Genomic DNA, 26,123 nt, shown 5'->3' on the forward strand with positions numbered 1-26,123 from the left:
GGAATGGCTATACTCTCACACAGTTACTGGTTTGTGCTTAACCTCTGAATGCTGTGACTCATTTAATGATGATGAGAGAAGTGTCAGAACCAAGCCTAAGACCCATGTCAAGGCAAGTACACAAGGTCTCCCAGCAAGGCTTCTAGTGCCACCTTTATGATAACTATGTCTCATTTTCCATACAAGTCATTTCTCACTTGTTTTTATCTTTCTGTGTCTTTTTGAAAGCTGCTTTTGGAACAAGACAAGGTACAGATGACTACATGAGTAGTTATGCAGGTGCATGAACTCTATGTAAAGTAAGGAGCATCAATTAGATCTTTTTTGCACTGACAAAAACTGTAATTCTAAAGAATTTCTTCACACCTGTAGTAGAGATTCAGCCAGAATTTTCTTATCTTTATCTCTCAGATACCATAGAAATGTATACATAAAATATTTAGGACAAACACAAAAGTGCAAAATATGAAAGATTAAATAAACATTTAGGTTTAAAAATTACTTAAGTTGTTAATTATAAGTTTTTACCGATTTGAGGTTGGTAAAAAAAAATTCAGCTATGTTGCTAAGCTTACGAAGGGGAAAAATATTACTATAGGTACTACATATTATATGCCAATTAATTTTATTAACTCAGTTACCCATAATGTATAATCAAAATAAATATAAAAATTAGATATATAATTCAAATTAACCTGTGAGAAAACATACCTGCTCTATTAGAGATCCCTTATACTCCTTACTTTATGGTACAAAGTATTCACCAACTAGTTTGTAAACTCCTTCAACAGAATGCCATGTCTCTGATTATTTTTTTCTTCCTACCTTTTCATTGTCTTTTCCAGAGAAGGAACAAAGATACTCTGCCTAGATTTGGAAATCAGCAGAGAATTCACTAAAAGCTTAAGAAAACTGAAAACTATATTTTTTGGATTGCATTTAAAGATAGGTAAAAATGTTAATTAAAATTTTTGAATTCATGATAGGAAGAATAAGGAATATAAGACCGTTTTACTTAATTCTAAAAACATTAACATGGTCATAACTAACACAGCAGAAAATAACATCAGGTGATAACAGCAAAATCTTAGCATTCAGAGGCTGCTGCTATGTGCATACTTACTGTGTTCTACCAAGAGGGACACCTCCCCAAGCCAGAAACTGCTTATTTGATAAAATTGATGGAATATATGAGCAACAAGATCCAGATGGTGGAGGTTTATTTGCTGAAGAAACTACTTCACCTTTCAACATCACTTCATATTGAGGTCCAAATGGCTGCACAAATATTTTCAAGATCCTAACAAAGAAAACCATCTAAGTTGGACATTCAGAATTCAACTCTTTTGGAAACTATTTGCTATATTCTTCTTTTGTCCAAGAGACCGTGCTGGGTGCTGAGGATACAATGATATTCTCATCCTTAGAGCTTAAATTCCAGAGACTACAGACAAGGAAAAGGACTGTCATAATACCATCTACACAGTGGGAGAGAAGTTCATGCGGCTACAAGAACACTACTGAATACTATTTATGAGAAATTTGGGAGAAGTTGAGGAAAGCTTCCCAGATGAAGGAGTTAACCTAGTGAAGTTGAGGGCAAGTACTCCAGGCAAGTACTCCAGGCAGAAGTACTCATATTTGTGCAGGCCAGCTTTCTGGTAAGGTCACAGTAGAAGACTGAGCACTCTAACGTGTTCTGTAACCCAGGCAGTAGATAGGCCATGTGTGTCTCAGGACAGAGTGCTTCCATGCTAGATTTATCAAACAAGATCAAATACTAATGACGATGGTGTTTTGACCATACTATGGTGATATTCATCCATTTATCACTTGGGTGTAAAAAAGTCGCAAGATCAGAGAAAGGGTGGGGAAAAAGTATCTTGAATTAATAACCAACAGCTGGCTTCTTTGGAGAAAGAGAAGTTAATTGGAAACATCACGACTGACATTGTATTATTTACTTTTGTCAGAATATACTTGAAAATAGTGATTTCTTAATTTTTAATCAGCTGGTTTAAAAGAAGATTTTAACAAACAAAAGAAGGAAATCTGAGGCTAAATGAAAGAGGTTAAATACAGCTGTATCATCTGTTAGGTAAGGTAAAACATGCACTCTTATCATTCAGGCTGTGCACTGAAGTACATCTTAATAAGTGACTGTTTTGAGGAGTAAAAACTTGTCATTATAAAAAATTTTACATTACCTTTCCTCATAGGCTTTGAGATCTTTTGGAGTAAATGAAATGATAACTTCATGTTCTTCTCCAGGTTTAAGGAACAGAGTCTCTGGATCCACTGAAAAGTGACTTCCTTGATTGGGGATCTAAATATTTATATAATTATATTAAATGCTGACTTAAGAAATCTCAATTGCTATGACAGGTTATTTTTCCTTTTCTCCTCATCTATCACCCTCCCCTTCCTCTTCCATAACAAACTTTACCTTCCACTCAATCCTTAATTCCTGGTCACTAACACCAACCATACACTCTTACCCACATGTCTCAGAAATAATGTCTATTATGTGAATCACTCTCCTCTAATTATACCTAGCCATAGGAGAACAAATTAATTTTTCAGGAACTAATGGAGAACTTTGTTCTTACATATGAAACATTAGATATTAAAATTCTTTATTATCTATTTTATACTAGCGTAACATTCAGCTCTTAAAGCACTTGCACAGATTCTTCTAACTGATCCCCATGGCACTCTGACAAGAGATATTCATAGCTTCACAGTATGAAATACTGTTATAGCACCGACACAAATTCTTACCTTGATATCTAAGTAAACGTCAATATTCCCAGCATTTTTCAAAGGTAATTGCTGCTTTGTTAAGGAAGCCACACTGGCAAACAAATGCATAGTCTAAAGACAGAGTAAAATAGACATTTATAAAAATTGTCACAATTAGAATGAAATCAAATAATGGCGAAATAATGGCAAAGAGAAAAGTTTAGAGTACCTGTAAATCTTTTGGAGCATGTATCCTAGCTATTCCTGTTCTTGCTCGAAGACTAATACTTTTAATGACTGATGTAGGGTTTGGGCTATCGACTTCTATATCAACTCTTGCCAAGAATTCTTCTGCTGAGTCTAGAATCTCTATAAAAGTTCATTCTGTTAGTTTAGATACCAGAGTGATTTAATTCTAAACTCCATGAGTGGTCAAACACCGCCCTCAGGAGTCCACGAAATCTTAAGCAAGATAATTTTCTAAAGAACAAAGAGGAATAGAAGTGGAAGAAAGAGAGGAAAAGGAAAAAAAAAAAATCCCATTGGTAGAAATAATACAATCAATTAACAGAAAAAAAAAAATCCCAAAAGGTTTTCAGTGGTACTTGCTTGAGTTACTTACAATTACATGGATTTGACCCAAAATAGCATGCTCTCGGCCCCATTTTTAAAATAACATAAAATATTTAACAAATTACTCAAAGCATTCATATTTACTGAAAGGAAACACACCCTAACTTTGTAATTTATTCAGGTACAGAGTAAAGCAATTCTCAGAAAATGTAACCATATACCTGAAGAAGTGATCCGTTTCTTTGGACTATGGAAAAGAACCCAAATTATCAGAAATTCTGGATCCTGTAAAAAATAAAATTAAATGTACACTGGTACTAAAATTAAAATCTTAATGAAAGAAAAATAGTTTGGAAACTTAACTTCCTTTTTAATTCTAATTCAGTTTTTCAATCCATCCAGCTTACCTGACCAGGGTAACTGGCAGGCATCATGTGATTGATCACAGAAGGAGCTGCCAGCTGAGCAATCACATCAGCATAAGGAGCAGCTGTCATAGAAGCGTGGACTGGTTCCTTGGAAAAAGTGAAGCAGCGCCAGGCTATGGCATTCTGTTCAGAAACAGAAAAATCAGTTTCAGTAAAGCCAATAGTGACAGAATCCTTAATAAAAAATTTACTTTCATCAGAAAAATTAACTGAGAATGATATTAATGGTGTCTAGAACTCAAAAAACAGTGTCCTCTGTAAATGGTTTTTTACTGTGCATTAGTACTTACAGCATTAATAATAAGTCTGATTGGCACGGTGGCATGTGTCTTGTTTATCAATTTTAAAGGAAGAGCTTTCCAGCCTCCGTAAGTCAAGTCACCAAAATCAAGAACATCTTCCTTTTCTGTTTCTACCTAATTATGGAAAAAAAGACTGATTTATAAAAAGCAATATATTAATAAATATCACAGCTTATGTTCACATCTCTGCCCTTTCAGCCACAAACAGTCAGCATTAAAGGTAAACTTACCTAAGTTTCTCCAGGCTACAACTGTTATTTCTAAAAAAAAGTTAAATTCTTTTTTTTGAGGTAGTCTATGTATTCAAATATGCTGCAGAATAAAGCAACATCTTAGTTGCTGTTACTCTGAAAAACTACTGGATCTTAAGACAAACCGACAATTTTATAAAATACATAAGCCTCCCTTCAATGAGTTCTATTATTACAATATTGATTTCTCAATTTCTCAATAGCTTTTTCAGATGTAGTCCAAACTTCTGACAATACTGAAAATGCTTAAAATTATATCAAAATAGACATCAAAAGTTTAAAATGAGTGCCTATCATTGCAACAGACTGACTTCTTTAAACAACGGAAACCAAACAGTGCCCTCACACCCACACATATAGAAATGTTGGACAATGTTTAACACACACATAAATTTTTTGGGTCTAGCCAAACCAAATTAAAGGGTAATGAAAAGCAGACTGGTTATCTGGAGCTAACTTCCTACAGTGGCTCCAGAAGGTTTAAGGATGACTTACCCCCAAGGTAGCTGAGCTTCCATACCCTCCTGAGAAGGAAAGATAGGATCCTGAGCTTGTGGGCAGGGCAAAGGTGGAGTGGAATTTAACTACCTAAAGGTGTAGAAATTCAAACAAGTGCCCTCTTTATGAAAACTGGAAATGCTGTTTATATGTCCCAGGAGACTACAGGGAAGTTGTCCAGGGATGGGTGGGCACTGAAAGATTATTTGCAAGAAAGTAAAACCCTAAGCCTATGCCACACCAGGTATGAAAGCTCTAAGCTGGGGGAAAAAAAAAAAAAAAATCACTGAAACCTTTAGTGCCCCTAGCATTAATGCAAAGTGCTCTCCAGGGACATTTTGAAAAACCAGGACACACAGGATTTCTATAGCAAAAAGCAGGTTCAATTAATGTGAGCTGACATAAAAAAATTTTTTAATTATTAAAAAATTAGATTTTAGAACTATATAGATGTCTAACCATTGTACTGTATACTTGAAACTAATTTAAATAAATTTTAAAAAATTTTTAAAAATTAGAAAAAATTAGGGAAACTCAGAAAAACTAACTAGTAGAAGAATTAGGACCCAAAGAACTAGAAAATAATCTGAAATGATAAAATAAGTACATTTTAAATACATATAAGAGAATAGGGTCCATTAAGAAAGGGTAAATTTAAGACTCAAGAAGCACTGGTGAGCAAAAAAGTATAAATAGCTTGAGCTGTTGAAAAAAAATTAATGATGAGGTTTTAAAACCATTTGTAACTAAAATATTTTGTCAAAGATAATATAGAAGGAAAGAAGGATGAAAAAACATTTTAATCCATTCAGTGAGAGTCAGGAAAGGTTGGAAAAAATCCATAAAATTTTGAGACATTATAACAAATAGAGGTCAAAGACTGAAAAATAAAAAGATGAAAATAGATATACTAGGAAATTATTAAATGAAAGAAAAGATGACATGCAATATTAACACTGGTCAAAATAGACTTTGTGACAATAGAAATAGAGAACCGTCACTTAAAAAGGAACCATTTCATTTAATTATAAGATAAAATGATCCTGAGCATAAAGACATGTAACAATAGGGCTGCAGAATATCCAAGACAAAAATCAACAGAATTATAAGAAACTGAAAAATCCACAATCACCTCCTCAGAGGTCAAATGACTAATAAGCAAACAGAAATATTAGTATTAATACAGAAGATTGGAGCTACAGAAGTAACAAATGAGAGCTAAAGGGCATGTAAAAGAACTCTGTACCTGAGAGAAAGAGTCGTTCTTTTTAAGCACACAAGAAACATTAGCAACACCTGAACACACACTACAAAATTCCCCCAACCCAAATCTGTTGGGGAGATGTGGGAGGAGCAGCTAAAACACTCCCAACACATTTGGAAACTATCACTGTATTTAAAATACATAACAATTCAATTTCCCAAAAAGAAGTTCTAAAAAGACTTTTTGGCCAACTTGAATATATAAATCTTTAGCAATGTGGATGAAATACTTGACTATATTCATCATTTTGGGTACATATATGTGATAGAATATTTTAAAAACAATATAAATTTTAAATTTTGAAATACTGCTGTGTCTGCTTTCTATTTGAATCAGCAGTTAAGCAACCATTAATTGAGCTCCTACTATGTGCCAAGCACATAGAAGTGAACGAAAGAGACGCACACTTTCTGCTCCTGAAGTGACTTACGTGCTAGTATGGGAAAGAGGACAGTAACAATAAACAGGTAAACATTTATTATGTCAAGTGCTTAAAAGTACTAAATAAAGTAAAGCAGGCTACAGGAAGTGGGAGGGTGGAGATGATACGTTAGGTGGGGATTGTCATTCTATGAAGTGTTCAGGTCACATCTAAGCAGATAACTAAAGAAAGTTGCAGAGTAAGGCCACGATGATCTGTGAGAAGAGTATTCTAGTCAGAAAACAATTATATTCAAATTGACGAAGATCGCCAATACTGGTGACTTCATCACTAGTGACACTTTCTGAGCTGTCTTCATGCATTCAGAAAGCCTTAGTCTTCATGTACATCCAAACTGATACCATAACACTCTTTGAATCTATATGTAATGTTGTCACTGAAAGTTATTCCAAGCTGAAACCCTCATTCATAAAACACAGGACAGTTTTTTTCATTTATGCCCTGCACATATCCCCACATGACGCCTTACTGGATTGTTTCTTAAACTAATATTTAAAGAATATTAAATATTCTTTAATATTTACACCATAATTTATATACAACCTGGAATAATCACTGAATCTGGTTAAATTTCTTAATCTCCTTATTTTTAAAACAATTATGTGACTTTTCAGAACATCCCAAACTAACACCCACCCACATAATGGCAGGCTAACACATTACCCTCAAGGAGTTAACGTGAATCAACTCCTCTTTCCTTTCAGAGGGATACTTTTTTGGAGGAGGAAAAGCAAACCTTGTTTTGTATCCGGAATACAGTCTTAACTAAGTTATATTTAAAATTTCAGCCCAACAAAACAAACAAACAAAAAACAGTTGAAAAGAAGAGCCAAGGAATGGGAGAAAATAATCACAGAGAATAATTATTAGCAAAACTTTATACTCCAGAATATAAGAAACAGCTACAAAAATCGGTAAAGACATTCAAAACAACAGAAAAATGGGCAAGATATATGAACAGGCAGTTCAGAGAAGAGGAAACCAGAATGGCTAACAAACATAAAAAGATGCTTGACTTCTTTAGTAATTAAAGTATGCAAACTTAAACAATTCACATCCAAGAAGCAAACAATTTAAAATTTAACAACAAATGTTAGCATTAATAGAAACTCTCATATATTTCTTCTGGGAACATAAATTAGCAATTTGGCAGTATCTAGCCAAAATAAAAGTACGTATATTATAAACTATGATGTTTGCTGTAGGTACCTGGGAGATCCTTTATCAAGTTAAAAAAGCAGGTTTTACAGACATGGTCTCTGTATAACATTTCTGCACTATCTGTCGTGGGGAATTACTGTTTCCTAGTCAAATCCTGCTGGTCCTACAGTGCCCAATTACTCCTCTAAGTTCCACACCTCCAAGGAGACTTTCACTGGACTGGCTAACGCTGAACCGTCCCTTACACTAGTGGTTCTCAAACTTGCCTGTTATGTTGGACTCAAAGACCAGACCACACCTCAAAAACAATTAAATCACAATCTCTGGGGGGTAAACACAGACATCAGTATTTTTGAAAGTTGTCAGGCAATTCCAATGAGAAGACAAGATTGGGAAACTACCTTACACTGCTGCCTTACACTATTAAATATCACTTATGTGAGCCACTTAAAATATGACAACTTCAAATATTGCTTAGTTGTGATTTTTCATGTCTGCCACAAAAGTGTATGCTGTTTAAGGGTGGGTTTAGAAGCCTAGTACAGTGGAATGTATTAAAATGCAGAAAATTAATGACATTGATTCTAAGGTGGAGGTAATTTGGTAAGGTCTGGAGACATTTTTGGTTGTCACAACTGGGAGAAAGGAGGTACTACTGACACCTAGTGGGTAGAGACCAGAAATGCTGCTATAAACATCCTACCCTGCATAAGACAGCCTCCTACCTCTCAAAGAGAATTATCCAGCCCGAATTGTCAACAGTACCAAAGTTGAAAAACTTAGCCCTAGAGAATGGCAAGCATCACATAGTTGAAAAAAGTACATAAAATGGCACTTATGCAAAAAGGAAAAGATCATTAAGAGTTTATAATACGAGAATTTTTACAAACTCTACTTCTTCCTCCATGCCCTAGAAAACAAAATTTCAGAACTAAGTTTCTAAGAATTTCCTCTGGAAAAAGGTAAGGAAATACAGTGTACTGTGAAAAGAAAACCTTGAATGATTCTCATCAGCTTCCTTGGGAGGTTACCCTGCCCCTCATTCCCCACAGCCCACCTCTAAACAGAACCACAGTTATGGCTTTGTAGAATGAAACAACGAAGTAATTTTAAGAGCTCCGTAACACCTGTTAAGTGTGGGTAAACAAATGTTAGGTTAAATCACATAATAGGAATCAACTAATTTTTAATTATCACAAAGAGCTATTCTGCTTTTCCTTTGTTTTATACCTTCCCCATCTGTCCCTCTCCCATTCCTAATCTTGTTCAATATGTTCTGATTTTACTCACAATCAAGACACATTTTGTACAGCTGTGGCTGTGAACTAAGGCTACAATTTGTAATTATCTGGTGAGATTTAAAAATTACTGATACCTAGCCATGCCTCCCCTCCCCCACTCCAATTCTGATTTAGTTGGTTTGGGTGGGACTGAGACATTGGGGTGCATTTAAAATCTCAGCTGTATGCCCATGTGCAGCCAAGGCTGAGAGCCACTGTCCTAAAGAGGCATATAATCCAGTGACTGCTTCATTATCCCAACTAGGCCAGACCTAATTTCTTTTATTTCCAGAAAATGGGTAACTGTAGAAGAGAAACTTTTTCAGCCAGCAAATAATCTTCAGGTATAGAGAAGGAAGAATATGAACATGGCATTTTCCTAAATGACCATCAAATAATAAAAATCAGTTGGAAAATAGGGTTTAATGTTATACTTTGTTTTATAAACATCTTAGCAAGTATATCTGTTTCTGTAAAACAAATAATTTTAAATGTGTGTTAAGAAGATATTAAGAACCAGTATTTAGGTGGTAAGTAACTCTGTGGCATATTTATCCACAAACTCATTTTTCCCAAATATTAAACAGCCTTCATTAAGATGTCACATATAACAAAGACCTGCTTACAAATAGTTATTACCTCAATTACAGGGGTCTCGGCAATAGCAGTGAGAATGACTCTGCTTGCCAAGGCTTCTGCTTGGACTACGGTCTCAGCATCTGCTGTAAATGGCCAAGAAGCAACACTGAATATACATCTAAAAAGCCCAGGATTGGATGGTATGAAAAGAACTTTTATTTCTTCTGTGGCATGAGGTCTTATGATGACTTTATTCTTGAAAACTAAACAAGGATATGCTGAAAGATCCACCTTAAAAAAAAAAAAAGCCACATGGTTTGTTAAAGTATGGTTTTACACTGAAAATCAAGAAAAGCAACTAGTTTAAGATCCCTTTTCCTAGTCACTAAAACTATCTAATCCATACATTTATTATCTCTTCAAAAACATCCAAGTCTTATAACTCATTATCTATAAAGTACAATTAGTCAAAATTATGAAGACTTAAGAAGATAGGTTGAATTTATGGCCCTAGTCTATTTTAAAGCAAACAGTTATTGATACCCTCACTTTACTTGAAAAGGGCACTAAAAATGGGGGCAGCCCTGTGTAGCCCTAGGACCTAGTTTCTGGTATAATGTGGGGGAGTTCAAGTGATCTCTTAATAGTCCTCATTAGGCTTCCAAGCCTATGATTATGATTCACTACAAACCCTTCCTCCTCACTGTAAATGGGGATCTCTTTCTACTCTCACTTTCAGAGATAACACTATTTCCTAGATATCCCTGAGAATGCCTCCCATCTCACCTCCTTCCACCCTCAACCCTTTTTTTCAAACAGTTGCTTTTCATCTATCCTCAGGATTTGAAAACATAGGGGAAAAGCTAGAAAAAGGGGAGAGACAGTCTTATTTTACCAGGTGAAAGCTATAACTAGGAGGAAACAGGGAAGAGTAAACTTATCCACCATGTTGGTCTGCAAGTAGCAGTCGCAAAACCAAGACATTCCAAAATAGCAGTTGCTGTCCATATTATATTCAATTACATTCAAATGGTCATTGTAATTATGAACGGAGATTTAGATTCTAGAACTTTAGCAGATGTTATCATGTGAGAGACCCTTACTATAAGAAAGTTAATGTTAAAACTGTATTTCCAGGTATTTCAAATATCACATAATAACAAGATTAATTAGACAAAGACTACTTACTAAATGCAGGTGTAGGCCCTAGAGTAACTTGTTTGTTTTTTGATAAATGGCAGTAACTTATATTCAATCACATTTAACAAAACTGACAAGTAGAGACGAGAAACTCAAGAGATTTCAGTGGTTTAAATAATAGCATTAAAAGGACATATACATGACTTTATAAATAACGATGAAGTATAATAACTGGCAGAAAATAAGAAATACATTCAGATTAGACATTCACCTCTTAGACTAGAAATACTACAACAAAAGAGGGACCAAGAGAAAGATACTATTCCAATGATTCTGTGCAATGTATGAAGGGTGGGGCAGGGACATACTCCCCAGTATCAAAGGAAGTACTAGAGAAAGGAGAAATACAGCATTAATCATAATGCGATTGCTAAGTCAAAAGAGAAAGATATAGAAAGCTTACCTTTTCACCATTAATGCTAACACTGAGCACCCTGATGCTGACCTGCAGCCAGCGAGCAGTTGGATTAAGTACACTAAGGTGGGTTTGTGAGGCAATGCCAACACAACAAGCATGAGGAAACTTCAGTTCCTCAGGTACTCTTACATTCCCTGGGTAAAGATAAAGCATAGTCAAAATGAGAGTTATATCAAACACCTGATAAAGTGCACAATTGGTTAAATGGAAATTTTTATAAAAGACTACCTGTTTACACCCAAGATATATGGTACAAAGTGTCCCAGATCTTTAGGCATCCTTGACATTATATAAGTCCCAGAATAGGCTAGTCAACAATTTTTTCCTGCTGTATCCAGCAAAGGCATAAGCACAATTAAAACAGATTAAACTCACAATTTATAGCTAATCAATCCTTAGATGTTATTACTTATTTGTAATCTCCTCCTTTTTTCCTCCACAAATATAAGCCCACGGCCTAACCTAATAACAAACAATAGAGGCTCTAACTTGGATTTTTAATATGACCAATCTTTCTGCCATCCTAAACAGTTATTCTGGAATTTCCTGGAAAAGAAAGAGAGGACAGAGAAGAAGATAGTACTCCAGCGACTGTGTATATTGTCAGGAAAAGCATAGCAACCAGCTCTGCTTTGCACAGTGACTATCAGTGAGAGAATCCGGAGGCAGTTCAGCCACTACAGATAAGGGTGGAAGGGTACTGTCTCTCACTACCACATTAACGTCCCCTCCCCCCCTCCGCCCCTGTGCAAAGATTTAAAAGCTGGAAGGAGACTCACTCTAAACTGGGTGTTTCCTAGTTGAAAGAATAACAGAAATCCAAGTGCAGAGTATAAGAGAGACAGAAAGACAAGTTATCAGGAGTTTCACTTGCATAAATTTTCATGTTTTTCTAAGGCCACTTCAGGAATCTTCACCCAAAAATGTGTCCAAATTCAGGACAAATAAAAAAAACTTATGAGAAATTCAGACCAATCAATATCTCCTTGAAACAAAATCAGTCTTATGGTCTCCTTTGAGAAAATTCAATTTTTAAATAATAGCAAGCAACAACAGACAATAACAGAGAAAAAGCATCTTACCAAATCCTGACATCATTCCTGAATCCCCTGGTTCAATTCCACAATTTGCACCAAGAGACTGCACAGGAAAAGGTTTTGCTGTAGTTAGAAGATTCTGATGTAACACATTAAAATACGGGTTATAAAAAGAAGAGGTACCCATCAGTCCAGAGCTGATATTTTGTCCTAGACAAATGTCCATGGCCACAGAGCTCTGAACATTGTCTCCTATGATAGCAGGATAAGGACAGCTTCCTGAGAACCCACAAACTGTGGTGCTGTCAGCACAGCACTGAGGCAAAGCAACATTTCCAGCTGCAGGTAGTGTTCCCAGATATTGCTGGGCAAAGGAAGCTGTGGTAAAAGAATGTCGAGCTGAGAGTGCAGGAACTGCAGTGGGCACGCTCTGCATCTCAGGTACAGAGCCGCAAGCCACGGAGCTGGGAACAGGAACACACTGGTCTTCAGAGGCTGTCTGATGAGGAGCCTGGCCACTCAATGTAGTGTCTGTAGTTGATGTATCTTTGGAAGTTACTCTCTCACTTTCATTTACAGATGCTTGGTGTGACATAGGGAGGCATGGTATTGCTGACACAGCTGGGTGCCTGAGACGGGACTTGCTCAGATGAACGAGGCTGATCTCATCCAATTTATCTGGGTCTGAGGTCAAACTTACCGCAGTGGTTTCTGACAGATCTCCACTTTGGGAAGAAAGATCTTTACTCAATCTAAGATCAGGTTTTACATCTTCAGGTGTGTTACTCAGAGATGTAGTTTCAGTCACTTTTTCTGTATCTGAGCTTTTCTGGATAATACATGATGATGCTCCTTTTCCTCTACTTTGAAATGAACCCTTTTCTCTCTGTTCTTCTGATGGAATTGGACTGGCTCGAATAATTGTGGTACTCAACTCACTGATGATATCGCTCTGAGTGTGACAAAAAATGTTTAGAAATAATCCTTAGATTATTACAAATTCAAACCATGCTGATTACTCTCAAATAATAAAGAGATCTATATGACATTCTGGGGGAAAAAAACTGGCGTACACAAAGAAAAGTAGCTTTGTAGCTAGGTAATGTAGAGTTAAAAGTTAGAAAATTTGCATTGTTTTATAGAAATAATTATGAAGAGACTAAAGAGGAAGTATACGCCAACTGTATCTCTGAAAAAATTTACACAAAGGACAAGAGATAAGTAATTTTGTACAAATTTAAGGGATTTCCTAAACTTCTCTAAACAATACAATAAAAAATCTAAGTAAATTAATAACGAAAAAATGGGGGGTGAGCAAGCTTTCAAATGGCATCGACATGAGGTTAGGAACAACACAAAGCCAGCTCGAGGGCTCTCCCACCCCCATTATTTATCTATATTGCTGTTATGTTTGAAGATGCTAATTTTTGAGCACCAAGTCTTTTCCGATGTCTAAACTTCTGTAGTTATGTTTTCTTAAATATGAAGTAATAGCTCTAGTCAATGTTCATATATTCATTTCTTTATAATGTACCACCTTTCAGAAGCACTTAACCCTCACTGATTACTCTTGGTACTTGGTTTGAAAAATCTCTCCTGGACAAAAGTTTCAGAAACAAAGACACTGTGAAACAAACTTTTATTCATCAATCAATAAAGCAATCAGTAAAAATAAATAACAGTCTGTACATATTCAGTGGTAACTTCTTGGTGCCAAACCTTGTCCTCATACCACTGTCCCTCCTTACACATGAACAACAGGCTTGGGAAGACTGTATCTGAGTGAAAGTAGCAGAGGAGAAGCCATCTCCACAATTCAGCTCTTAACCACTATTAAGACCAAACATCTAACAGCATCAACAAAAAGACAGCTTTCAACGAAATGGGTATACCGGTTTGTCCAACACATCCTATGTTTAGTAACTTTAGTGGATATATTTATCAATAGCTTGGCAAAAGAAGCCTAGATTGCATATTCGCAAAGTCACATTCACCTTGTTAAAAATACTGAACACTGTCGCATTCACAAAACACACACGCAGATAGTAATAAAATTCTCCCACCTAAATCTCTCAGCTCTCTCTGCTTCTCTCCCACCTTCACAGCCTGCACCGTCTCTCACCCAACTGACTACATTAGCTTTGTGTCAGTCTTCCTGGTTCTCGTCTTGCCCCCGGCAATGCCGCCTCCAAACTGCTATTGCAATGAGCTTGAAAGCATCAACACAGATCATGTCAGTGTCCTGCCAAATTTCACATCTAAGACTCTTCATAGTCTGGCCTCTCCTTCTTTCCCCAAGTACAGGATTCACTGCAGTCATTCCAAACTTCTAGGCGTCCCTCAAATGCAGTGTGTATTTTACAATTCCATCCTCCATTTGCCTTCCCCCATGTTTGTCTGCTTCCTCCTTAAGTCCAAGTAGTTCTGAAAAATATGGCTTCAATACATTACCTATCGCTCTGACACCCCAGTCAAATTTTTAGTTACCTCCTTCTGAATCCCCACAGTGAATGTCTCAGTGCATTACAGTGTGTCTTGCAAGTGTCCACAATCAGACTGAGAGCTTTGAGGGCACACACGAAAATATTTGTACCTCTAGTGCCTATCCAGCATGAGCAGCTATTTGATACACGCACAACACACACATACTTATTTTAAAGGTAAAATGACAACAGCAAGTATATAGGCTGGAACCTCAGTCTGAGTCCTACTTCAATAATACTTTAGAACCCAAAGCCTTAGTAAAGAAACAATAAAAGTGCTACTCACCTTGTGGTCCTCAGGGCCATAATCTAAGGCTGTGGTGGGACAGGTGCTCCCTTGTTCAGACACGTAAGTCAGCCTGCTCAAACCAGCTTGTGGACACATTAATTGAGACAATCCACTCTCACTGGGGGACTTCTGATGATGAGCTGCTGAGCCAAAAGTCTCTAAAGCACACCTGAAAGAGAGAGAACACCTTGTGAATAGAGTTGTCTAGTCTGTTACTTAACATTTTCTACACTAGCAAAAACCAAACCTGTTTTGCCTACAATCTTGTTAATTTAAAGTCTCTGCTCTAGCTGCCATATGTAATAACCATGAATTAATTTTTTACACTTAATTGTCTAAAATTGTAAATTATATTCCTACTGAATAAAGTATCTGGTAATCTACTGTAAAAGAAAAAAGTGGGATTTTCATTAATAAATTCCACATACAATGTTAGTAGCTATTCATATAATAAAAATTTCCTAAATACCTGATATAGAGCAATGAGCAGAGCATTAAAAAGTTTCTGTCCTCAAAGGGTAAAGATGAAAAAAAGAATCATGTAGATAAGTGCAAAAAATGAAAACAGTCATATACTGCTGATATAAAGTGGTACAACTTTTGGCTGGGCAACTAAGCAATGCGTATCAAAATCTCCTTGATTCAGATATTCTGTACCTACAAATTTATCCTAAGAAAAAAATTAACACTAATTATAAAAATTTTGCTAAAAGAATTTGTCATCATAGAATACCACTGATGATAATGTAGGGAATCTTAAATGTTATATTAGGAAGAACCAGGCTATGGAAATTACAGCACAAACACAATAAAACAGTATGAAGCCATTTTAAGTCATGCTGCTGAATACTACCTTTGACTCAGAAAGATGTTCATAATATATTAAGAAAAAAAAATTAGAAAGCAATAAATAGTAAGAGCTCACATCTACTTACTACACACACCATATCATGTTAGTCGATACCCATTGTAGGGCCTGCCCAGACCAATTCAAAGAGAAGGGAAACAGGGTGCAACTCTTGAGAAGTGGCAAAGTCACACTAGGTAAGAAATACTGTCCCAGCAGCCATCTCTGGAAATAGTCGCTGAACACTGACATTTAGTTTCAATTCAGCCCTTAATTTGACTGAATTTTACCCTGTTGTTTTTGCATAAAATTCAAAATCCTCACCTGGGCAGTGAACACAAAAGAAAACCCTATTTTAAATTTGGGTTTTTAAAAAGCACCAAATCAAGACAGTACTGACAAAATACTAGTGAATCTCTAACAAATGGAGACAAAATACCAACCAAACTGCTTCAGGCCTACTTTAGCCGCTGTATGACATGCACTTACACGGGTTCTTGAAGGCACACGCACACATATTCACACAGACACCACGTTACGGTGTGAAAAGGTTGCGGGTTACTAGAGTGATTTGTTCTATTATTAGTCCGGCTCCTTTGGTTGAAAAGAACAAATGCATTTAGGTTATATTACCTTAGGTAATGAGGAGTGAACTGTAAGAACACAAGGAAATAAAAGGAGAAGAATTTCATTCAAGATGTCAGACTTCGAAGGAATCCAAAAATTGCCAAGGTGCCGGCTGCAGAGAAACTCAAAAGGTAGTTCTGGAATAAGAAGCTCTAAATCAGCTCAACGAATCCGTCAGAAACCAGCTAGAAGACCAGCTAGAAATAATGAACAGAAAATTACCAAAGTACACTCACCAAAAACATGTTGCAGTGAACAGAAGAAAATTCTGTCCAACATTTCACCAAGAATATACAAAAAAATTAATGGAATATGAGGTGGTGGAAACAGAAAAAAAAATGTAAAATAAAAATATCAAATCTATTTTACCATGATAAAAAGGTATGAGGATTTCAATAAAATAAATGAATACAAAATTAAAGTCTATGTTGGCAGCAACGAAAAGCATAGTTTATGCTACACGAAATCAGTGATACAGAGGATAAACACATGAATAGCTATCCCACAATACAGAATCAATGTAAAGAAATTAGGATAAATAAAATAGTCATGGATGACCAGAGAAGGGATTTATCAATTAATGGGCAATCAGTGTACTAAAAAGGAGGAAGGAATAAGTGGAACACAGGTAATACACATAATAGAAAAATAAAACTTTTCTCAGTTGAAGAAAGAACCGTGTATGCAGAGGTTATCATAATCCAAGAAAATCAATTAAAAGAGATTGACACATTCATTTAGGGCTGATAAGGGAAAAAGAAGAGAAAGCAATAGTAGGAACATGTAAAATGGCAGCTTAGACAAAAATGTATATTATGCGACAAGAGAATGATAAACAGAATGTGGCACATCCATGCAATAGAGTACTATACAGCAATAAACATGATGAGCTACTGACACATGCAACACGATGAATCTCAGAAACACATTCTGGAAGAAGCTAGACCGAAAAAAATGTACTACAGTTAGGTACTGCATAACGATGTTTCGTTGAATGATGGACTGCATATACCATGGTGGTCCCATACGATTATAATGAAGCTGAAAAATTCCTATCTCCCGCTGACATCATTGCCATCATAACATCATAGCTCAACTCATTACTCATGTTTGTGGTGATGCTGGTGTAAACACACCTGCGTTGCCAGTAATATAAAAGTATAGCACATACAATTATGTATAGTACCCAATACTTGAGAATGATTATATTCTGGTTTATGTATTTACTATACTATACTTTTTATTGTTAGAGTGCACTCTACTTATTAAAGTCCACTGTAAAACAGCATGCCATGTAACACAGGAAGCAGCCTCACATATCTCTTGTGCTTGATTTAGTCTCATGTTGTTTTGTACAATAACATGCTGTGCAGGCTTGTAGCAACAAGTTGTCCCACGTAGCCTACGTGTATAGTAGGCTGCATCATTTAAGTTTATGTAATCGTTCTCTGATATTCATACAATGACAAAATCACCTAATGACACATTTCTCAGAATGTATCCCTGTGAAGCAGCACATGACTGTATATGATTGCATTCATACAAAATGCAAGAACAGACGAAACTAACCTACAGCAATACAAATCAGAAAGTGGGTGCCAGGGTAGGGGTGAGGGAGGCAGGAGAACTGACTGAAAAAAGGCAAGGAAATGTCAATGGGGTGATGTAAATGTTCTGTATATTTTAGGGGTGGTGCCTAAGTAGGTATAAAAAGTGTCAAAAACTCATTGAATGAGACCTCTGAGATCTGAGTTTTATTGTATGCTAATTATATATTGATAAAAATATAATACAATGCATACTGTGAAATACTAAAGTTGGGTTGGGGTGGGCCAAAACCTGACAGAAAGCTTTTGCTAGTAGGCTAAAATCATGCCCTCGAAAAGATTCATTAATTAATCTATATGCCAGATACTGAACAAGAGATCTCAACTAGTGTTTGCTTTAGTGACTATGAAAGAAAAAAAAAAATTTATGTTAAGCAACTCAGCATCACAACATCACTTCATCTTTCTGCAATTTTAGTTCAGAGTGCACTACCCTCATAGGAATTGACCTTTTTCTCATTAAGTCCTATTGATCTGCCCCAAGCTAAGAGGCGAAAGTGCCTGTACTTGGCTAGCTTACCCATGTGGAGTAAGCTTACCAATTCCATGGCCACTTCAGTAAAAGTAAATGTGATGTTCTTATTCAAAATATCTGACCGTCTTCCACGTTCATAAGAAGTTTAGTGTATCTTCTTAAGGTATGTTTCCCTTACTTAATGAATAAATACTTTCTTAGGAGCAGGGGGGAAAAAAGTGAGTTTAAGAGTGAGACCACCTAATCTAGCATTTTGTCTCTGATCATACAGTAAAAGGCAGTATGAAGGAAAAAATCATAATAATGTAAGTTTTTATAAAGTACTTGCAGTTTTTATTAACTGCCTTCATATATAATTTAAAAATATCAAAACCAAAGAAAACAAGATGAAACTGGAAAGTACAAAGGGGGAAAGACATACTGCAGAAAACACTGTAAGGAATCTAGAGATCTGTTGTCATGCAGAGGTAATTAGATGAGGTCATAATGGAGTAGGCTGGGCCCTTAAAACACTGTAAGGAATCTAGAAATGTGAAATGCAAATGACATAAAACAGAAATTAAGAAAGAGACAGATCACTGTGGTGATGGAAAAATTCTGTATCTTTGATTGTGGAGGTGGTTATGTGAATTCACACCGTTGATAAAATGACACTGAATTCTACCCACACACTGTAGCCATGACAAGTCCCTGGTTGTGACACTACGCTATAATTACCTAAGATGCAACCACTGGTGGAAACTGGGTAAAGGGTACATAGGATCTCTCTATACTATCTTTGTAACTTCTATGCATCTAAAATTATTCCAAAATAAATAGTTCTTAAAGAAAGGATTAAAAGAGAAAAATAAATGCAAAAATCACGAAAAATAGATCCTACATATGCATCACTAGAGTTGCTAGGGGCAGCAGTGGGATGGAGCAGGACTAATATTTTAACAAATAATTCAAAAACCTTTCCTTAAATAAAATAATGCTTGACTCCATATGATTAAAGGATATAGTGTGTGCCTGGGCACAGTAACCATGGAGAGTCTACATAGAGACAGAACCCAAGAAAATTACCAGACTTGAAACATAAAGCATCCTTGGCATAAGCTTAAAAAAATATCAATTCAATTATGAGGCAAAGAGAATTAGGATAGCCTCAGATTTCCCTATTTTCCATTGAGACAGTAAAGCAATCCCTACAAGAAACTTAACAGAACAAAGTACAAACCAAAACTTTCAGAAACAGCTATGCCACGGATTAACTTCTAAACATAGAAAAGCCTACAGAATATTGCACCACCAGGCTTTCTCTGAGCAAACTCCTACAGGACATACTTTAGTCAACCAAGAGAAGAAACAACTAATGTCAAGAACTGAATATATTTAACTGTGAAACAAAAACTAAAATGTAGGATACAGTGATAAATCATAATGCAAATGAAATGCCAACACAGAAATTACACGACCTAAAAAAAAGTAGAAAGGGAAAAGGGAAAGAACATGAGAATAAGTTCACCAATTGTCTCATTGGTGTTATAGGTTATGTTCCCCAAACAAGATATGTTTAAGTCCTAACCCCTAGTGTCTCGAATGTGACCTTACTTAGAAATGGGGTCATGCAGAGGTAATTAGATGAGGTCATAATGGCTGGGCCTTAAACCAACGTGAATGTTGTCCTTATAAGAAGAGGTAAATATGGACACAGACAGAGATTAAAGGCAGACATGTGAATACAGAGAGAGATTAGAGTGATGCATCCATCTACAAGCCAATGAACACCTAAGGCTATCAGAAGCTACCAGAAGGAAGCTTCAGATAATAGGATCCTGGGCTCCTAGCTTACTGATTATGAAAAAATTAATTTGTTGTTTTAAGCCATCCAGTTTGTAGTACTTTGTTATGGCAGCCATGAGAAACTATTACAGCTAGGAATCAAAGAAGATAATTTAAAAGCTTGCAAAATAAGTATCCAAAGTATACTTATTAACAGTACAAAGATAAACACTTAGATAATTTTATAGGCAAATATTAATGGTAAGAGAAAGGAGAAAATTGGATAGCGGCAATGATGACAAGTCAAAGTCAGATGATCTTCAAATTTGGTTGGGCTGAAGGACTTCTAATAGCCTTTAAAATAGAAAATTAACTGTTAAATAAGAGGTGGCTGTGTATATGAAAAACTATTTCAGAATGAGGTGTTGAGGATTCATTGAAACAGGAAAGAATTAAGCTCTCCATAGATATTTAGCTCTAGTTCATCCACACCATTTCAGGTGAACATGCAAAACTTCAATGGCAGCTTGAGAAATAGTTAATAGGTAACTTTGAAATCAAACGTAATTTCAATTTGTTCCAAAATATTGAACATTTTCAACCATTTCACTGCTGGGTAAAATTTCTGTTTATTAAAATCTCTCAATATAGAAACATATAAAAGAGCTTTTATAAGGCATAAAAAAAACTTGATAAATTAATAAAATAAACTTCCTATAGGCAAAAAAAAGTAGGTAAAATAAAATTTCTAAAAACTAGGAACCATAACTCGTATCACAAATAAAGGACTACTTGTTCTTCCCAATACATCAAAGGCTCCTAGAAATGGAGACAAAAAAAGACTAACAGTCCATGAAAAAAACAAGCAACAAAGATGACTAGATATCTCATAGAGAAGGAAAAGATGCTCATAAAAAATATGAATTAAAACTATAATGAAATACTATTTTTCACTTATCAACAATCAAAATATTTGATGTTGGTGAAGCTGTGGGAAAATCGATCCTCTCCTAAACTGTTAGTGGAAAATTAAATTAACACCTCTATGGAAGAATTCTACTAATTTAAATATGAACATCAATGCATATACTCTTTGACCCAACGATCTCACTTCCAGAAATTTATCCTATATATTTTCACACGTCCAAAGTGACTATAATACAAATGAGACTGTAATACCTTGTATAGCAAAACTTAAGTGTGTAAAAATCCCTATATTGAGCATTAAAAGGGATGACAATAAGAACATATTTATATTTGCCTATATATGCATAAAGAAATTCTAGAAGAATACCTAAGAAACTAATAACAGCAACATCCATGGGTCAGGGGTGGAGGTATGGGGAGGAATTAAAAAGGGGGAAAAAATTTTAAATAAAATAAATCATGAAAGATTCATTATGCAGTCTATAACATTATTAATTTTTGTCTTTATTGAAATATAATAATTAGTTGCTTGCATTTACATTGTACAATGATTTTTCAATGATTTTTCTTTCAATTATAGTTGACATACAATAATATACCAGTTTCAGTTGTATAGCATAGCAGAGATCCACATAACTTGCAAAGTGATCACCCCACTAAATTTAGTACCCCTCTTCCCTGTTACATATTTATTACATTATTAACCATCTTCCCCATGCTACACTCTACATCTCCATGTTTATTCTGCAACTATCCATTTCTACCTCTTAATCTCTTTGCCTTTTGTCTCCTCCCAAACCCCTCCCATCTAGTATCCCTCTAAATAATCTATCTATGAGTTTATTTCCACTTTTGTTGTTGTTTATTTTGTTCTTTAGATTCCACAAGTACGTGCAATCATGTGATATTTGTCTTTCTCTATCCAACCCATTTCATTCAGCGCAATACCCTCTAGGTCCATCAAGGCAGTATCTTTTTCCATCTCCGTTTTAGTCTGTGTGCCTTTTAATCTGAATTGAGTCTCTTGTAGGCAGCATATGTAGGGGTCTTGTTTTCTTATCCATTCGGCCACTCTATCTTTTGGTTGGAGCACTTAATTCTTTCCCATTTGAGGTAGTTGTTACCATTCTTCATCCCTGTTTTTGATATATGTTTTTTCTTCTTAAAGAAGTCCCTCTAACATTGCCTGCAATGCTGGCTCGATGATAAATTCCGTTAGCTTATTTTTGTCTGGGAAGCTCTTTATCTGTCCTTCAACTCTAAATGATAGCTTTGCTGGCTGGATAAAGGATTCTTGGTTATAGATCCTGGGTTTTCATCACATTGAATATTTTTCGCCAAGCCCTTCTGTCCTGCATAGTTTCTTTTGAGAAACCAGCTGCCAGTCTTCTGGGTGTTCCCTTACAGGAAACTGCTTTTCTATTGCTGCTTTTAAGATTCTCTTTCTATTTAACCTTTGGCATTTTAATTATGACGTGTCTTGGTGTGGGACTCTTTGGGTTCCTGGTTTTTGGGACTTGAGCTTCCTGGGGTTGTATGTCTATTTCCTTCACCAAGTTATCATTATCTCTTCAAATAGCTCTTCAACATCTTGTTTTCCTTCAAGTACCGCTACGACATGGATATTTTTACCTTTAACTGTGTCCCATAGACTCCTTATATTATTATAGTCTTGGCTTTTTTCTTGCCATTCTGATTGTCCTTGGCTTTCCCATCCTCTATATAGCTCATTTAAAACTCTTCTTTATTCACTTTGTTTATTCCATTTAATGTAGTTCTCATCTCAGATAATGCGTTCCTTCATTTCAGACTGGTTCTCTTTTCTAATTTCCATTTCCATTTTTTATTTTGATCTCTCTGAAGTTCGCACTGAATTCATCTACACTTCCCATAAGTTCATTGAGCATCTTTATACTCAGTGTTTTGCATTCTGCATCTGTTAGATTACTTGACTCCATTATTTCTGGATCTCTGTTCTATTCTCTCATATGGTTTCTGCTTCTTCGTCTTCCCATTATGGCTGACTTTCGTGTCTGTTTCCATGTTTCTATGTACTGAGCAAAGCTCCTAAGTCTCCCGGTCTTATTAGTGTGGATTTGTGAAGTAGGTGTCCAGTGACATAGTCCTGAGAGGGGTTCAGCTGCAGGGGTTCAAATTTAGCCCAAGCCTCTGCCCCTCAGGGGCCACCTTTTAAGATTCAGCAAGCAATCCACAGATGTGCTTATAGTTGTCTCAAAAGGCCACACCAGAAACCAAGGCCAGCTGCCTCCAGTGTGAGTATAGGTGCTGCTCAGCAAGGAGCACCTGACTCACTGAGGATATACCTGGATGTGGCTTGGGTGGGGCCACGAGTTGGGAGAGGTGAAGTTTTGGGGAATCTTCTGGACGGAGCAACCTGTTATTCAGTTTAATTATGTCTCCCCTGTGGGTGGTGAGTTCACGCACTGGTATGGGGGAGGACTCAACAGAAGAACAATGGATACCACCGGCACATCTGTATAGAGCGAGTTTCACCTCAGTCCTCATTCCAACAACTCAGCGTCCCCTGTAAGTCCCTGGTGCCCCCTGCGCAGCCAAACCAGCATTGGTGCTCAGAGCAAGCAAGTCCATCACTGTTAAAGTCTACTCACAGACACAGCCCTTTAAGAGGCATCTGCCGCTGCCACAGCCTCTGTCCCACTCAGCCCTTTGGGACTGGGCAGCCTCGCATCCTCACCTCATCCTATCTTCTGCCGTTGCAAGGTGATTTCTTGGATTTCTCCCTAGTTGAATGGCTTGTTCAACTAGATCCCAGATGATTTTTCCTTGCTGTTTGCTCTGTTTCTGTCGTAACTTTGATTTGGTTGCTCTGGGATGAACAGAGCCTCTAACATCTATACCATTTTTCAACATTATTAATTTTTTTAAACAGAGAATCATTATAAGTGAAAAAAAAAAAGTATAAAAATTTGCACAGAAAAAAACGCCTTGAATGAAATTCACAAAAGAGGAACCTATAGATAATAATTTTTACCATCTTTCCTATACTGAGCATGCATTTGTTTAAAAAAAAAAAAAAAAAAGTACCTACCCAGATAAACTTGTTCCAGAAATTTCACTAGGAGAAGAATGACTCAGTGGAGAAGTGGAAGGTCTGAAGCTATCTTGGCCATCTTCTGAACCACATGCACCATGCTCAGGAGAAGGATTTTTCAAATCTATCAGAAAGGTATTATTTTCTAATGAGAACAGGAAAAAAAAAAGTCTGCAAAATGTTGTGAATGTTATCAATTACTCTACCACTTACCAACATTTTTAGGTGAGATTAAAGAATGTTTTCCAAAAGTCACATGCTTTTCACTGCTAGTTTCACTAACATATTCATTTTCCCTCTGATTTTCTCTATTACTTTGCATTTCTTCACACTCTTTTGACAGCCAAAGGGATGCTATTCTGGGGGTCCTTACTAATGAATAACTATTAGACGTTGGAATGGACATTGAGGTAGCTTTTTCACTGTTACCAATATCTGGAAATTTGTCGTCAATGGAATATGTCTTCATATCAACTACTGCACTCTCATTCTCTCTTATATTTGTAAGAACTGAATTTGAAGTGTTTATTGATCTTAATGATTCCTGGCTTTCACTCTCTCCATTTTCACCATAGCAAATAGCTGCCGTATTTTCTTCTGATTCCCTTACACATCTAGTAGTAGCGCCTAAGTCTACTGTATGGATGTCTTCTGTAGTCCGTTCTTTTGGCAAATACAAATCCCAAATAGACCCATCAGCTCTTGAAAAGTTTTGCAGTCCACCTTCACATCTACTAACTTCGGTTTTTTTAAGATATTTCTCCATATCAAATGTGCTAGATCCATTACTTTTTTCTAAATCATTAGGTAAGAAATGAGACACAATGGAACAGTCCTTTTGTTTATCATCTTCCTGAATATTATTTGAAAGTGCCTTGATCATGGCAGCAAATTGGGAAGGATCAGTACTAACTGATGCATTTTCAATAGCTGAAGCAATGGTGCTTATCCTAAGTACAGAATCACCACCATCAAGTAGCTTGCCTTTGCATCTTTGGGGTTTGCTGTTCATGAAGAAAGTGTCCTAGAAATAAGAAAATTTACATCAGATAAATTTACTTCAGGTCCATGGTAGGTATATATTAGTTTAATCTTTATAAATGCTACATAAGATTTAACAGCAGCAAGAAACTAACGGTATAACAAATATCCTAATGAAATAAGGCAGTTGTTATAAGCTTTAATTGTAGAGTACTGGGTTACTTACATAATCAGATTATCAACTGTTAAAAAAATTCTTCAGGAGTTTCAAGAGATGGTAAAACTGAATCAGAGAATAATGTAAAACCAAAATATTAAACTGAGATTGAGAAGCCACTGCCCCACTGTGATTGCCAAGTAAAGTTCTTGGTAATTTCATTCACTTGTTAGATTTATAAGCAAGACGTAAATAGGAATCATGGGTAAAAAATTGAAATGAAACAAAGAAAGACAGATCTATTTAATATTCAAAAATCAAGTTAAGACTTCTGCCTCCAGTAATAGCAGACTAAGTAACGCAAGCCAACTCTTGCTGAAAGCAATTAGAACTGGACAGCATATCCATAGACATTCCTTAGAAGGTACTAGGGAGCTAAAAGAAAAAGAGTAAAAGTTGGGGCCAAAACTCAAGAGAAGAATCCCAGAGAGGTGAGCTCATTAATGGGGATCTGAGGCTTCAAGAAGAGGCAGCTGATAAAAAAAACTTCGAGAAGCTAATCAAAATTGTTCTTACAGGTATAAGAGTATAAAAACCTCAGTTCGGAGTCTACCACTGATGGCAGGGGGTGGCCCTGGTAAAAATCATGCATTAGAATGAGACTATAAAGGGCTATACCCTACGAGTAAAGATTAACCAAAATTAGACTGTCTCTCAT

The 26,123-nt window shown here is 36.1% G+C and overlaps 1 protein-coding gene across 17 annotated transcripts in view; it reads right to left on the minus strand.

Annotated features, from left to right (window-relative positions):
* CEP192 (centrosomal protein 192) overlaps positions 1 to 26,123 on the minus strand; it is a 138,291-nt gene that overhangs the window by 49,227 nt on the left and 62,941 nt on the right. For 14 of the 17 annotated variants that reach the window (XR_003045514.1, XM_015587238.2, XM_025044889.1 and 11 more), the window contains 13 exons: positions 24,481 to 25,291; positions 24,265 to 24,391; positions 14,945 to 15,116; positions 12,221 to 13,127; positions 11,124 to 11,272; positions 9,581 to 9,811; positions 4,034 to 4,159; positions 3,723 to 3,866; positions 3,537 to 3,600; positions 2,972 to 3,111; positions 2,782 to 2,874; positions 2,208 to 2,326; positions 1,124 to 1,300 (listed from right to left, as the gene is read on the minus strand). Coding sequence is in view for 16 of the 17 variants with exons in the window: in XM_015587238.2 (XP_015442724.1) it covers positions 1,124 to 1,300; positions 2,208 to 2,326; positions 2,782 to 2,874; positions 2,972 to 3,111; positions 3,537 to 3,600; positions 3,723 to 3,866; positions 4,034 to 4,159; positions 9,581 to 9,811; positions 11,124 to 11,272; positions 12,221 to 13,127; positions 14,945 to 15,116; positions 24,265 to 24,391; positions 24,481 to 25,291 (3,260 nt within the window). In the remaining variant the exon portion in view is untranslated. Of the gene's footprint in view, positions 1 to 1,123; positions 1,301 to 2,207; positions 2,327 to 2,781; positions 2,875 to 2,971; positions 3,112 to 3,536; positions 3,601 to 3,722; positions 3,867 to 4,033; positions 4,160 to 9,580; positions 9,812 to 11,123; positions 11,273 to 12,220; positions 13,128 to 14,944; positions 15,117 to 24,264; positions 24,413 to 24,480; positions 25,292 to 26,123 lie in introns of all 17 variants that reach the window. The other 3 variants (XM_025044895.1, XM_015587244.2, XM_025044890.1) reach the window with 3 other exon arrangements.

The sequence above is a fragment of the Pteropus alecto genome, unplaced genomic scaffold, assembly GCF_000325575.1.
Source record: "Pteropus alecto unplaced genomic scaffold, ASM32557v1 scaffold233, whole genome shotgun sequence".
Classification (NCBI taxonomy): Eukaryota; Metazoa; Chordata; class Mammalia; order Chiroptera; family Pteropodidae; genus Pteropus; species Pteropus alecto.